Source organism: Erythrolamprus reginae, chromosome 1 (assembly GCF_031021105.1).
Source record: "Erythrolamprus reginae isolate rEryReg1 chromosome 1, rEryReg1.hap1, whole genome shotgun sequence".
Taxonomy (NCBI): Eukaryota; Metazoa; Chordata; class Lepidosauria; order Squamata; family Dipsadidae; genus Erythrolamprus; species Erythrolamprus reginae.
The window spans coordinates 12,781,391-12,797,960 of record NC_091950.1 but is presented as its reverse complement, the minus strand read 5'-3'; the positions used below and the strand labels follow the sequence as shown (position 1 = coordinate 12,797,960).

Here is a 16,570-nt window from a genome sequence, read left to right as displayed (position 1 = left end):
TCTGTGGAGAGGGGCGGCATACAAAGCTAATAAATGAACAAACAAACAAACAAACAAACAAACAAACCAACAAACAAACCTCTATCTAATCTATCTGTTCTGTTGTGTTCTGCTGGGCTCTCTGGTAGACTCCTCCCAAAAATTCACAGGTACAAATTTCAGACACACACACATTTGAAAATTCAAAACAATGTTCTTTATAATGAAAATTCACTTAAACCAAGCCCTCTTTTGGTATAGCAAAGAGCACTTGTCTCCAAACAAACTGGTAATTTCTACAAGTCCCTTATCAGTTCTGTGATACTTAGCTTGCAGCTGTGAGGCCATTCACAGTCCTTCTTCTTTCACAAAGTGAAACACACTTTGCCCTGGTTTAGTTTCAAAGCAGGGAAAAATCAGCATACAAAAGGTCAAAGTCAGTAAAGCAGTCACGAAACACAACGATCAGATACTCCTCCACAATGGCCAAACCCACAGGCTGCTATTTATAGCAGCCTCACTAATGACCACAGCCCCACCCAACCACAGGTGGCCTCATTTTCTTTGATAATAATCTCTCAGTTGTTGTTGCCTATGCATCGCTCTCCGCATGCGTGGCTGTATCATTAACTCATGTTCTGAATCCAAGGAGGAGCTAGATAATTGATCTCCTTCTGAGGTGTCTGCCCCACTCTCCTCCTCCCTGTCACTCATGTCTTCTTGGTCAGAGGAGCCTTCATCAGCATAGATAGATAGACAGACAGATTAAAACATTACTATTATCATTAAAATGGATAAAAAGAACTAATGCATAGATGAGATGGAGGTGAGATACTGCCCTAGGCTACTAAACACCTTCAAAATGTCCCAGGCTAGTTGTCAAAGTCAGGTTTTAAGGCTGTTTAGCAGGGCTGGGAATCTTACATTGGGGGCAGGCACAATATTCGAGAGGGTGGGAGCCATAGCAGAAAAAAGCCTTTTTGGTTCCATCAGCTGCAATTCCTTAGCAGATGGGATCCTGATCATGCCCCTTCTGCCAGAGCAGTTGGGACAGGCCATAATTCCAGGACTTGTTTTCTTGGCTTCAGATTATGGGAGCTCACCAAAATGTGAAGGTCACCCCATCTAAAGTGGGCTGCTCATTTTGAGCCAGGGAGGCTAGTGGGGGGCCAGGGAGCGGTCATGGACCCTATGCTTTCTGCCTTCATTGATTACGGCAGGACCACAGATGGATTTTGCCCCATAGAATTTGGGCAGCTCCTCTTTCAGCTCCTGAAAGGCCCTATCAGACTCCAAATCAAGAATGGCACGTGGTAATTCTTCCAAGCTGATTTTGTCATTGTTTCACGCCTGTGGTCAGAATCTTGCCAGATTGAAGCCTCTACTCTACATTTACAAACAAGCATGTCCAATCTTTAAGATTCGTGGATTTCAGCTCCCAGAATTCCCTAGCCGGGCTGGCTAGGGAGTTCTGAGACTTGAAGTCCACAAGTCTTAAAAGTTGCTAAGGTTGGCCACCACTTGTTCTGGTTTCTGGTAGAAGTTTAGTAATTACAAATAACTCTTATTAAATGCATCATTTCATGAATAAGGCAACTCCGTTTATTTCTCTGCTCTCCTGTACTTCAACACATTTCAGACATCACTCGGTCTGTTATCTCTCTCATAGCTGCATTTCTCACATTCCTTTTCCTGCTTCACTTAGACAAGATTTATTTTCCTAAATACATAGCTTTAAAAACAGCAGCACTGACTAAATACAATGCAAAATACTTTGGCTAACTTTAGCATGGCGAAAACACATCCATATTTCTTTTCAGCAACGTTGAAACTCCACCCTTCTTCTCCACTAGCCCCCTGACGTGCCAATTATGCCCATGTTACACCAACACTCCGCAGTCTTCATTGGTTGCCGATCAGTTTCCGATCACAATTCAAAGTGTTGGTTATGACCTATAAAGCCCTTCATGGCACCGGACCAGATTATCTCAGGGACCGCCTTCTGCTGCACGAATCCCAGCGACCAGTTAGGTCCCACAGAGTGGATCTTCTCCGGGTCCCGTCAACTAAAAAATGTCGCTTGGCGGGACCCAAGGGAAGAGCCTTCTCTGTGGCGGCCCCGGCCCTCTGGAACCAACTCCCCCCAAAGATTAGAATTGCCCCCACCCTCCTTGCCTTTCGTAAGCTGTTTAAAACCCACCTCTGCCATCAGGCATGGGGGAATTGAGACCCTCTTCCCCCTAGGCCTTTACAATTCTATGCATGGTATGTATGTATGCATGTTTGGTTTTTTTATATTAATGGGTTTTTAATTGTTTCTAACATCAGACTACTATTGTACACTGCTTTATTGTTGCTGTTAGCCGCCCCGAGTCTCCGGAGAGGGGCGGCATGCAAATCCAATAAATGAATGAATGAATGAATGAATGAATGAATAAATAAATAACCTCACTACAATATTTAACCCATTCCTCTCCTTAATATCTTCTTCCAGACCTTTGCTCTCTACGTTTCTGAATCCTTCTGAATTTAGGATTAACCCAGTGAGCGTCTGATTCTTCCTCACTAGATCCTGAACTCATAGCCCCATCCTGTGGCTGGTCTCCCACCTGTTCTACTACCTGTAACCCTGGGCCCCCCACTACTTCATGAACACTATCTGAATCTGAGTCCTCAATATCTTCATCCTCCTCCAACTGATCAGGAGTATGTACAACACCACTGATCTATAATAGACTCTGAGAACAACTTGGGAAGGTCTGAAGAGATTCCCAGTCATCCAGGTCATGGTTGTCCCAAAGGTGCTTTTTCAGGAGGCAACTGGACTTTTCTTGTTTTTTTCCTTTGGAAGACACTTCGCTTCTCATCCAAGAAGCTTCTTGTTGAAAGCTTCAAAAGAAAAAAAACAAGAAAGTGGACCAAAGTCCATTTGCCTCCAGAGAGTAAGAATGTGTAAGAAAAATTCCCCAGACCAAGAGAATAAAAGCTAAAAAACTTTATTAACCACATGATATATATATATATATCATAGAAACATATATCAAACATAACATAAAGATCTTAAAGATGCCAGCATGATCATTCAGGGACCAATCGAAGTCACGGGAAAAATACCCATTAACCTCAAAAGGTAAAGTACCTAACTTCAAGAATCATCTTATATAGAATTTTCATGTCTGGTTTACACCTCCTTCTTCCTGTCCATATATGGGGTTGTCTTGCATCCAATTTCATCATAGTTCCTCGGAACTCTCTAGATTAATCCTTCAAGTTGTTGTCCTGCCTTTATGAATGTTTCTTGGCCTGAAAAATAGGATTTCTTCATCTCTGCTACAGGATGTAAACATGTTATTGTACTGTTTGCTTTTCTGGCAAGGTCCGCTGTCCAAAAGGTCGGAAGTTTAGTACTCTAATAAGAGTGTTTTGTATCTATCTAGGCCTTGGATGCCTAGATTCTATAGATAAGTGTCACAGAATGCATGCACTATATGCGGCTACTCTAGCCATCTTCTTTCTCCGCTTCAGAGCACCAAAAGCCACGACCGCAAGTCGGAGAGCAAAGAGAAACAAGACATCTTGTCTTTTGATAAGATCAAGGAGCAGCGCGAGCGAGAACGCCAGAGGCAACGCGAGCGAGAGGTCCGGGAGACAGAACGGAAGAGGTGGGTTGACGTTGGCTTCCCTCGCCATGTTCCGACCCCTGCTCTTTTTTTTGGAGGAGGGGGGGAGAGTCTTATTCTTTCCAAAAATCACAAAAAAACTTGAGCCTAATTTCATATCTTGGCATGCCAAACAGTTGCCATTACGTCCTTGACTTGCAGCCATTCGTTTAGTGACCGTTTCAAGTGAAACGGCGCTGAAAAAAGTGACTTATAGAAACATAGAAGACTGACGGCAGAAAAAGACCTCATGGTCCATCTAGTCTTTTTTTTTGGAGGGGGGGGGAGAGTATTATTCTTTCCAAAAATCACAAAAAAACTTGAGCCTAATTTCATATCTTGGCATGCCAAACAGTTGCCATTATGTCCTTGACTTGCAGCCATTCATTTAGTGACCGTTCCAAGTGAAACGGCGCTGAAAAAAGTGACTTATGACCAGTTTCCACACTTAGGAATTGTTGCCCCAAGATCATGTGATCAAAATCCAGACACTTGGCAAGTGACTCATTTAAAAAAAACACATGGATAATCTTTTGTTAGAGGAGCACCTGTAATCCTTTACTGACTGTAGTGGAGACACATGCTAAGCCACTTATTATTATATTAAAAAAGGGTTTGCAAATTTGGTTTGGTGTCAGCGACAAGGATAGGAGGTTCCTGCAGTGAGAGCAATAACCATAGGATATTCTTATTTTAATTTGTCATTTACTTAGAAGTTTAAATGCAGCATATACAATTCAGTTTACAGATAAATGCAGCACCTAGTGTATGGTGTAGAAAAGTAAAGACTGACTATATAATTGCAGTCACCATAGAAAAGCAGTAATAAAGACCTTTACTGTATTTTCTTAATTACTTATAAACAAGAGATACCAATGTCTTCAACATCTATCTATCTATCTATCTATCTATCTATCTATCTATCTATCTATCTATCTATCTATCTATCTATCTATCTATCTATCTATCTATCTATCTATCTATCTAATCTATCCATCCATCCATCCATCCATTTTTTTATGCCGCCCTTCTCCTTAGACTCAGGGCGGCTTACAACATGTTAGCAATAGCACTTTTTTAACAGAGCTAGGCTATTGCCCTCACAATCAGGGTCCTCATTTTACCCACCTCGGAAGGATGGAAGGCTAAGTCAACCTTGAGCCGGCGATGAGATTTGAACCGATGACCTTCAGATCTACAAGTCAGCTTCAGTGGCCTGCAGTACAGCACTCTACCTGCTGCGCCACCCCGGCTCATATCATCTGTGAAGATTAAAAGTTGTTTTTTCTTCTTTAATATACTCTTAGTCACTGCAGTATAACTAAACCAATCCCCTGATTATAAAGCTGGAGGCTTGGGCATTATGGTAAAGAAGCCCCTACTTGCCCGTATTCCATTCAAACCCACTAAGTTCTGTTTCCTACCTTTAAATATATTTGGTCCCAAACCGGCTCTCCAATAAGAACATAGGAAAACATGATGCTTTCTTGACTTGTCATAAACTGTTGGTTCATTCCATCTTAGACATAAAGCCTGAGACACCATTGCATTTCAGAAGTGCCCAGGTATCAGTTGCAAGGAGGGATCAAATGAATCAAGTCTTGAGACGGTTGCAGTGCCCTTGTGGACTTCTACTTCCAGAATTCCCCAGCCAGCTATGCTGGGAGTTGGTCCACAACTCTTAAAAGTGGCCAAGGTTGGGCAACCCTGTGAGCAAACAACTTGTTTGAAACCCGTCTTGCCTTTTGGGCTGTCAGTGATTCTTTTTATCACTTGGATCTTCTCTCGAGTCCTTGAAAATGAAGTTGGCTCAGGTTGCCCTTCCCAAGGTATGCCCATGTTACACCAACTGCATTGATTGCCGATCAATTTCCGGTCACAATTCAAAGTGTTGGTTATGACCTATAAAGCCCTTCATGGCATCGGACCAGAATATCTCCGGGACCACCTTCTGCCGCACGAATCCCAGCGACCAGTTAGGTTGGGTCTTCTCCGGGTCCCGTCAACTAAACAATGTCGCTTGGTGGGACCCAGGAGAAGAGCCTTCTCTGTGGTGGCCCCGACCCTCTAGAACCAACTCCCCCCAGATATCACAGTTGCCCCCACCCTCCTTGCCTTTCGCAAGCTCCTTAAAACCCACCTCTGTCGTCAGGCATGGTTGAAATTTCCCTTCCCCCTAGGCTTATAGAATTTATACATGGTATGTTTGTATGTATGAGTGGTTCTTTAAATTGAGGGTTTTTTAGATTATTTTTAATATTAGATTTGTTTACATTGTCTTTTTTATTGTTGTTAGCTGCCCCGAGTCTTCGGAGAGGGGCGGCATACAAATCTAATTAATTAATTAATTAATTAATTAATTAATTAATTCCCGTCTCACTTCAAAAATGGGCAAAAGACCCTCTTTGTGTTACCTGAATAGCGCTGGACCGGTTTTTCAAAACCCTCTTTATTTTTCACCGTCCTTGTCATAGCTCACAGCAGGCTCCAGTCCGATCCTGCCCCAGCTGAGTTGAGCTCCCCCCCCCCCCTTTCTTTGAAGCCCTCCTGCCTCCATACCACAGCCGGAGTGGATTATCCTGGCATGAATCTGCGGTCTGTTGACATGATCTATTATGCAGCTGTCACTTTCCTCCCCGGCTCTGCTCTCTGTTTGGGCGTAATTCAGTTGCCGAGTGAAGTCTTGAATGCGTTCTCCATTGCTGCCTTCTTGTTCCCATCATATTTTAAGGGGCTTTTTATTATGTAGGAGCTCAGTGTGTTTTCCCACTGAATGGATCGTACGTCAGCGGGCTGGTGGAGCTTTTTCTCTTGATTCAATGTTGTCAGGGGGTCTTTCCCCCTCCCCCCCCTGCTTGTGACACGTAATTATTAATTTTGGAAGAAGCCTTTTCCCACTCTTTCCCACTCTCCATGACCTGCATATTCCTTTCTGAATTTGCCACTCTCATAGAAAAATAGAAGACTGATGGCAGAAAAAGACCTCATGGTCCATCTAGTCTGCCCTTATACTATTCCCCGTATTTTATCTTAGGGTGGATCTATGTTTATCCCAGACGTGTTTAAATTCAGTTACTGTGGATTTATCTACCACATCTGCTGGAAGTTTGTTCCAAGGATCTACTACTCTTTCAGTCAAATAATATTTTCTCACGTTGCCTTTGATCTTTCCCCCAACTAACTTCACATTGTGTCCCCTTGTTCTTGTGTTCACTTTCCTATTAAAAACACTTCCCTCCTGGACCTTATTTAACCCTTTGACATATTTAAATGTTTCTATCATGTCCCCCCCCCCCCTTTTCCTTCTGTCCTCCAGACTATACAGAGTTCATTAAGTCTTTCCTGATAGGTTTTATGCTTAAGACCTCTCCATTAATTTGACACACTCACTTCACTCCCATTTTCTCTTCTTTGTTTCTCCTAATTGGGCAGGTGGGTTCAGCTGCTGGATTAATTTTTTAAAAAAAAATTATATATCATATTTACAAATACCTTTCCTACACACCTTCTTTCTCCTATTTCCCCCTGTGAGGTGGGTTGGACTGAGAGCATCTGACCCAAAGATACTCAGCCAGCTTTCAGATCTAAGGTGGATTTAGAACTCACAGTATCCTGCTGATTGGCCCAGCAAATCACCCAGCCAGCTATCATGCCTAAGGCAGGACTAGATCTCACCTTCTCTTAGTGATTGGCCATCCTAGGTGACTTTCATGCCTAAGGCAGGACTAGAACTCGCCATCTGCTGATAATTGGCCCAAAGTCCCCTAACCAGCTTTCATGCCTAAAGCAGGACTAGAACTCACCTTCTAGTATTTGGTCATCCTAGGTGCTGTCGGGCTCTCTGGTAGACTCCTCCCAAAAATGCACAGGTACAAATTTCAGACACACACACGTTTGAAAATTCAAAACAATGTTCTTTATAATGAAAATTCACTTAAACCAAGCCCTCTTGGTATAGCAAAGAGCACTTGTCTCCAAACAAACTGGTAATTTGTACAAGTCCCTTATCAGTTCTGAGATACTTAGCTTGCAGCTGTGAGGCAATTCACAGTCCTTCTTTCACAAAGTGAAACACACTTTGCTCTGGTTTAGTTTCAAAGCGGGAGAAAATCAGCACACGAAAGGTCAAAGTCAGTAAAGCAGTCACGAAACACAACGATCAGATAATCCTCCACAATGGCCAAACCCACAGGCTGCTATTTATAGCAGCCTCACTAATGACCACAGCCCCACCCAACCACAGGTGGCCTAATTTTCTTTGATAATAATCTCTCAGTTGTTGTTGCCTATGCATCGCTCTCCGCATGCGTGGCTGTATCATTAACTCTTGTTCCGAATCCAAGGAGGAGCTAGATAATTGATCTTCTGAGCTGTCTGCCCCACTCTCCTCCTCCCTGTCACTCATGTCTTCTTGGTCAGAGGAGCCTTCATCAGCAGATTCCACCGGGGGCAAAACAGGCCTGCAGCATGTGGATGTCTCCCCCACATCCACAGTCCTTGGGGCAGGAGCTGGACCAGAGCTAACCACAACACTAGGTGGGTTTTGTAGGACTAGAACCCACCGTCTCCTGGGATTGGCCATCCTAGCTGGCTTTCATGCTTAAGGCGGGACTAGAACTCATCATCTGCTGATAATTTGCCCAAAGTCACCCAGATGGCTGTCATGGCTAATGGAGGATTTGAACTCACAATTTTCTGCTTTCACCCCGGGATGCTGCACGTCTGAATTTTGATCACTTAACCGATGCTGCAACAGTACGAAGTGTGAAAAAACAATCACAAATCACTTTTCAGTTCCTTCATAATTTCAAACAGTTGCTAAACAAACAATTTAAGTATTAGAATGTCCGCTCTCTTGATATGTTTCACTGAGTGCCCAGAGAGTGACCACCGAGAGTTGTGGCGAGAAAAGTCTTCTAGGATGACCGTAATGGTATGCCTAAAGCATTTGCCCTAAGAATACAAAATAAAAATAGAAATTTAATCCAGCAGGATAAACCAGTAAAAGTAAATGTAAGGCTATTGTCAGTCAATATAATTTCTTCTACGAGTAAAGCTAATTAAAATTAATGCTTTAAAAGTTATTGAAACCAGCTACAATTTAGATTCACGTTTCTTTTCTCCTCGTTTTCTGTTAAAAGGAAACATTTTTTCTTTCGTAATAAAAGTCCTAGATTACAATGGAGCAACGTGAAAAAGCAATACCAGCCATGTCATTATACAAAATTAAAATCTTAATCTTCTAAACAGCCACAACACCAATGCTTCTTAACATTATATCTAGCTAATTTGTTTTTTTAGTAAGACTTGGCATTTCTCCACGATCAGATGCGAAAGCCATAAACAAATCAATTTCATACTTTCAATTGAGGGGACAAAAAACAATGTTTCTTATCTTTACTTAACTTTACTCCCAAAGCCTTGCCTGTTTCTAGATAGAAGACCTTTGCCATTGTCCTCTAGAGCAGTATTTCCCAACCTTTTTTGAGCCACGGCACATTATTCACATTTACAAAATCCTGTGGAACATTAAGGAGGGGGTGGGGTGGGGGCTAAAATAAGTTTGGACAAAAAAATCTCTCTTCCTCCCTTTCGCTCTATTTCTCTCTCCCTCTTTCTCTTCCTTCCTCTTTCTTTCCCTCTCTCTCTCCATCCCTCTTTGTTTCTCCCTTCCTTCCTCTCCTTTTTGCTCTCTTTCTCTCTCCCTCCTTCCCTCACTCTATGTTTTTCCCTCACCCTCCTTCCCCCTCTTTCTCTCTCTTTTGCTTTCTCTCTCTTTTTTGCTTTCTCTCTCTCCTCCCCCTCTCTCCCTCTCTCTTTCTCTCTCCCTCTCTTGCTATCTCTTTCTCTCTCTTTCTCTCTCTCTCTCTTTCTCGTACACTATGCCGCAGCAGCGGCATAGGGCAGTAGCCGTGGGGCGGCAGCAGGGTGGTCAGCTGTGAGGCGGAGCTCCGGAACGGAGGCACTGGCGGCGGCGGCTGGACGTGTTGCTAGACGCTGTGCATGCTGGCGTTGCGCTGGGCATGGGCATGGGGCTGGAGCCTCCGTCCCGGCCCAGCCAGCAGGCAAGTGCCAGCCATGCAATGCCAGCATGTACGACACACAGCAACATGTCCAGCTGCTGCCGTTGGTGCCTCTGTCCTGGAGTTCTGGCTCGCAGCCGACTACCCTGCCGCCGCTCAGCTGCCGGAAAACTTGGAAGGTGCAAAGAAGGAAGCTCAGCTGCCGGTCTCACAAATTTTTGCTCTTCGCACTCTCAGCAAAAAGTTGTGAGACCAGAAGCTGAGCTTCTTTCTTTGCAGCACACCTGACCATGTCTCGTGGCACACTAGTGTGACGCGGCACACTGGTTGGGAAACACTGCCCTAGAGCAGGGGTCTCCAACCTTAGCACTGGCTGAGGAATTCTGGGAGTTGAAGTCCACAAGTCTTCTTAAAGTTGCCAAGGTTGGAGACCCCTGGTCTAGAATGGTTTGTCAACATCTCCCGTTCTAGCCATGGCTAGAAAAGTAACCTTGGATTTAGTTCATATCACTTTTAGAGCAGAACCTAACACTCGCGGGCTTCAACTCCCAAAATTCCTCAGCCAGCCATGATGACTGGAGAATTCTGGGAGTTGAAGTCCTCAAGTCTCAAAGTGGTCAACTTTGGAGAGTTCTTCTATAGAGCAAGAATTTTCTGATCCATTCAGTCTGGGGTTTCACAAGCTCTGTTCTTGAGAGCGCTGGTTCTTCTTGGCAGCTGCCTCAATGCATGAATTTTGTTCAGCTCGACTGTTAAACAGATCAATTCAATCCAGATCTTTAGCAGATCCGATTCTCATCCTGTGTTTCTTTGTTTCTCAGCACTCAAAATGTGTTGAATTAATTGAACTATTTTGAATCATTTTGTAATTAGTCCTCGACATAACAGCCACAATTGGGATCGAAACTTTGTTCGCTAAGCAATGTGATTGTTAACTGAAGCACACCTGATTTTATGAACTCTTTTTTTTGCCACAGTCGTTAAGCGAATCACTGCAGTTAAACAAATCACACGGTCATTAAGCGAATCTGGCTTACATAGTTTTTACTTGTTGGAAGCCCCCTGGGAAAGACACAAATGGCGATCACATGACTTCATGATGCCGCAACTGTTGTAGATAATATTCCAGGTTACCAAGCACCCAAATTTTGATCATGGGGACACTGATGGCTGTAAGTGTGAGGATGGTCATAAGTCACTTTCCCCCCCAGCGCTTTAACTGCAAGTAGTTGTAAATTATGGACTAGTCCTGCTCCAAAGACAAATGCCTTGTGTGTCCAATCACATTTGGTCAATAAAGAATTCCATTCCATTCCATTCTATTCTAGTATTGTCCTTCACATGTCACTCAAGGCCAAATGTAGACCTTAAATCTGAGAAAACATGGATGCAGGTAGTCCTTGACCTATGACAAAAACTGAGCCTAGAATTTCTGTTGCTAAGCAAGACGTTTGATCAGTGAGTTTTACCTCATGGAAACCTTCTTTGCTGCTGTTGTTAAAGTGAATCACCACAGCTGTTAAATCAGTCCCACGGTTGTTAAGCGAATCTGGCTTCCCCATTGACTTTGCTGGTCAGAAGGTCACAAAAGCAGGGATCCCATGACTGTCATTTATTTATTTATTAGATTTGTATGCCGCCCCTCTCCGTAGACTCGGGGCGGTTCACAACAGCAATAGAACAATTCCTAACAAATCTAATAATTTTAAAACATTTAAAAAACCCCATTATTAATCAGACATACACACAAAGATACCATACATAAATTGTATAGGCCCGGGGGAGATATCTCAATTCCCCCATGCCTGGTGGCAAAGCTGGGTTTTAAGGAGTTTACGGAAGGCAAGGAGGGTGGGGGCAGTTCTAATCTCTGGGGGGGGGGGGGGGGGGAGCTGGTTCCAGAGAGTCGGGGCCGCCACAGAGAAGGCTCTTCCCCTGGGACCCGCCATAAATGTGAGTCAGTTTGCCAAGCATCTGAATTTTGATCACAGGACCCCAGGGCTGCCGCAAACAAAGGTAAGTGGGCCGTGTCTCTTTTTTTCAGTGCTGTTGTAACTTTAATGGTTACTAAGCAAATTGTTGTAATTTGAGGACTATCTGTACTCTGCTATGAGCCCACTGCAGAGAGGAAGGGATTGTCCCGAGAGGAGGGAACAGTTCCCATCGTTCCCCGCCCAGATGCCTGAAAGCCAACACTTTAGGGAATCCTGACCGTCAGCCTTGTCGCCTTCCCCATGCAAACCGCCTCCCCCTTTCCATTGGCGAACGCAGGGAACGGGAGCGGAAGGAGCGGGACCAGCCCTCGGAGACCCGCGAGTCGGACGAAAAGCAGCGGCTGCAAAGGGAGCGGGACCGGCTGGAGGTCCAGAAGCAACGGCTGGACCGGGAGCGCAGGGAGCGGGAACGGCTGGAGCGGGAGCGGATGCACATCGAGCAACAGCGGCGTAGGGAGCAGGAACGCATCCACTGGGAGAGGGAGGAGCTACGGCGGCAGCAGGAGCACCTGCGCTACGAGCAGGACCGTCGTTCGCCCTTGCGGAGACCTTACAACGATGGACGGTGAGAGGGAGTCTTCTTTTTAAGGCTGGAGTGCCGACACGGTGCCTGGCTGGCCATTTACCATATTTTTCAGAGTATAAGACGCACTGGAGTATAAGATCCACCTTAGTTCTTGGGGAGGAAAATAGGGAAAAGAATCTGTTTCCCAGGTATTCATCTGGCTAGTGTGTCCTTAGTCTGGTCAGCTTCAGCACGTTATTTTATCCCCTGGTTCGGGCTTTAAAAAAACTTTATTTGGAGAGAGTAACAACGAAAGAGCTTGCAAACCAGTAAGAGCTGGGAACATCATTAGCACTTGGAAAGAAACATTCAGAGCAAATAGAGCAATGGAAAAAACCCTGCAAAGACTTAGGGCTTGGAAAATATTCTTCGCCTGCAAGAGCCTGCAAGGTAAGAGCGGGGAACATCGTTAGCAGCTAGTTAGGGCTGAAAAAATAAACTACATTCAGAGTATAAGTCGCACCCAAATTTTAGGGAGGAAGAAGGTGCGTCTTATACTCCGAAAATACGATAAGTCATACTCTGAGCTTCTGTAATTGCCTGTGTGTTTTATAAGTTTTCCACCTTGTGGGCATTTTGTTCCCTGTTCTTTCTGGTCAAATGCTGAATCTGTCGGCCCTAACAATATTAACCCAAAAAGGCCAACACAGTCCTAGAGGGATAGAATCGAGAATACATGAAGTGTTAGTACTGCTTTATAATAAGATTTACACTAAATCTTACTTTATAGTAAGATTTACACTAAATATTGTATCCAGTTTTGGTCAACAAGGTGTTGAGACTCTGGAACAGATGCAGAGAAGAGTAACCAAGAGGGCTAGGGGACTGGAGGCTAAAACATATAATAATGATAATAATAATAATGATGATAATAATAATAATAATGATGATGATGATGATATATTAGATTTGTATGCCGCCCCTCTCTGAGGACTCGGAGCTGCTCACAACAAGTTAAAACATCATATACACATCCAATATAAAGAACGGTTGCAGGAATTGTGTATGTTTATTAGTGTAGACTAGAACTCGCCATCTCCTGGTGCTTGGCCCAAAGTCACCCTGTTGGCTTCCATGGCTAAGGCAGGATTAGAATTACCCATCACCCAGCCAGTTTCCAACAAAGAATGATTAGAGGGCTGGAGGCTAAAACATATGAAGAACGGTTGCAGGAACTGGACATATCTAGTTTAGTCAAAATGAGTTAAGGGTGACATGATCTTCAGATATTTGAGGGGCTTCCATCAAAGAAGAGGGAGTCAAGCTATTCTCCAAAGCACCTGAAGTCAGAATAAGAAGCAGTGGTTGGAAACTAAACAAGGAGAGAAGCAACCTAAGGAGAAATTTCCTGACTGTTGGAACAATCCGTAAAAGAACGTGCCCCCAGGATACGTAGAGGCTCCATCAATGGAGTCTGTAGAACAGCAATGGCAAATCTTTTTTTGCTCAGGTGCTGAAAGTGTGTGTATGCTTGCTATCGCGCATGCGTGGGTGCCCACACCCATCATTCAATGTCTAGAGATGGCAATAATGGCCTCTCTGCTCCCCCCCCCCCCCCCCAAGGCCCTCTGAAGGCCTGAAAAAGCCCATTTCACAAACTCTGGAGGGCCCAGTAGGCCTGTTTTTCACTCAACCCCAAGCTCCAGAGATGAAAATGCCCTCCCCTATGCCCCTGGAGACTCTCTGGAAGCCACAAATGCCCTCCCGAGCCTCCATGTGAGCCGAAAATCAGCTGGCTGGCACACACATGTACATTGGAGGTGAGCTAGGATAATGGCTGGCGTGCCAGCAGATATAATTAATAATAATTAATTTTTAAGAGAAGATTGAACTGCCACTTGACTGGTGTACTATAGGGTTCCTTCCTTCCTTGGCAGGGGGTTGAACTCCATGGCCTTCATGGTCCCTTTCAACTCTAATAAATAATAATTTATTAGATTTGTACGCCGCCCCTCTGAAGACTCGGGGCGGCTCACAACAACAATAACAATCCAGTACAAATCTAATGATTAAAACTATAGTTAAAACTCACTATTATTAAAAGACAATCAACAGTACACAATCATAACCATACTCAAGTCTTACTAGTCGGAAGGGGGTACATTAATTCCCCCATGCCTGGCGACATAAATGGGCCTTCAGAGTCTTGCGGAAGGCGAGGAGGGTGGGGGCAGTTCGAATTTCTGGGGGGAGTTGATTCCAGAGGGCCGGGGCTGCCACAGAGAAGGCTCTTCCCCTGGGCCCCGCCAGACGACATCGTTTAGTCGCCGGGACCTGGAGAAGGCCAACTCTGTGGGACCTAATCGGCCGCTGGGATTCACTATGGCTATTGCTCCGTGTGCCACCTTATAGCAGGTTCGCCATCAGTGTTGTAAAGGTTCTCAGTCATCCAGGTCATGGTTATCCCAAAGGTGCTTTTCCAGGAGGCAACTGGACTTTTGCTGTTTTTTCTTTTGAGGGCATTTCACTTCTCATCCAAGAAGCTTCTTCAGCTCTGATTGGATGGTGGGGAATGGGAGGATTTATAGACAACTGGTCATTTGCATCCTTTTTAGAGAGCCCTTGAGGCCACTTGGAGGTTTATCTATGTCTTCAGCGTCACCTGAGTGGTGCTCCTGGTTCCTGTATTCTGCTGTTTTTTCTTTCTTTCCCTGGAAATCCATTCCTACTCCCACACCATTCCAAGGGGGTTCACCCCAAATTCTATAGCTGAAGGTCTGTAGAGATTCTCAGCCATCCAGGTTATGGTTTATTATTTATTTGTTTGTTTGTTTGATTTTTATGCCACCCTTCTCCTTAGACTCAGGGCGGCTTACAACATGTTAGCAATAGCACTTTTTAACAGAGCCAGCCTATGGCCTCCATAATCTGGGTCCTCATTTTACCCACCTCGGAAGGATGGAAGGCTGAGTCAACCTTGAGCCGGTGATGAGATTTGAACCGCTGACCTTCAGATCTACAGTCAGTTTCAGTGGCCTGCAGTTCAGCACTCTACCTGCTGCGCCACCCCGGCTCATATTTAATTATTATTTATTAATCTTATTTATAGGCCTCCCAGCTCCTTCTGGACCCTGGTTATTCAAAGCTGTTTTTTCAGGAGGCACCTGGGCTTTCTCGTTTTTTTTCTTTGAAGAAGCTGAACAAGTTTCGTGGATGAGAAGTCAAATGTCTTCAAAGAAAAAACGAAGTCCAGTTGCCTCCTGAAAAAAGCACCTTTTTCAGGTTTCTTAAAAACCTCACTGGAGGTTTTTAAGAAGAGAAAAATTCCAACTTTTTATCTGGAATTTGCCTGAGCAGAGGGTTGGACTAGAAGACCTCCAAGGTCCCTTCCACTCTGTTATGTTGTATGAAAGCTGATTGGATGATTTGGGGCCTACCCCTCTCAGGAGTGTTGTAGCGAAAAAAGAAAAGAGGAATATGTACATTTGCTATCTTGAGTTACTTACAAGGGCTAATAAAGACAAGCTACACATCTTAGAAGTAAATCCATATATAAATAACTTGCTGAAACTTTAACCCAGGTCTGTCCGGAACTGGAACTGCTGATAACTTGTTGAATCCTGACTCTTTGCAGGCGTGACGACGGCTACTGGCAAGAACCAAAGCGGATGGCCATGGATGACCGGTTACCATTCAGACTTCAACCGGCAAGATCGCTTTCACAGCTATGACCGCAGAGATCGTGGCCGATACCATAACCATTTCGGGGACAGGTAGGTAGCCATCCCCTTCCGTCTACTTCAAAGCTCTGAAATCACAAACCAAACCAGGCCCAAGTTTGCTAGTTAACCTTGAAGCCGTTTCAACCATGGTTTCCAATGGCCTTTAGACAATTAAAGATGACTTGACACATCTAAGAGCATCAAGGTGGCCATACATTTAGAAACATAGAAACATAGAAGACTGACGGCAGAAAAAGACCTCATGGTCCATCTAGTCTGCCCTTATACTATTTCATGTATTTTATCTTAGGATGGATATATGTTTATCCCAGGCATGTTTACATTCAGTTACTGTGGATTTACCAACCACGTCTGCTGGAAATTTGTCCCAAGCATCTACTCCTCTTTCAGTAAAATAATATTTTCTCACGTTGCTTTTGATCTTTCCCCCAACTAACTTCAGATTGTGTCCCCTTGTTCTTGTGTTCACTTTGCTATTAAAAACACTTCCTTCCTGAACCTTATTTAACCCTTTAACATATTTAAATGTTTCGATCATGTCCCCCCTTTTCCTTCTGTCCTCCAGACTATACAGATTGAGTTCATGAAGTCTTTCCTGATACGTTTTATGCATTTATTAAACCCTCTTCACGGTCATCCTGGCACATGTATTGGAGAGGTGAAAATT

The 16,570-nt window shown here is 44.2% G+C and overlaps 1 protein-coding gene across 1 annotated transcript in view; it reads left to right on the top strand.

Moving 5' to 3' along the window:
• Positions 1-16,570, top strand: part of SAFB2 (scaffold attachment factor B2) — a 67,770-nt gene that overhangs the window by 31,349 nt on the left and 19,851 nt on the right. The window contains 4 exon segments of the mRNA XM_070744619.1: positions 3,505-3,641; positions 11,933-12,220; positions 15,795-15,846; positions 15,848-15,933. Of these exon segments, the coding sequence (XP_070600720.1) occupies positions 3,505-3,641; positions 11,933-12,220; positions 15,795-15,846; positions 15,848-15,933 (563 nt within the window).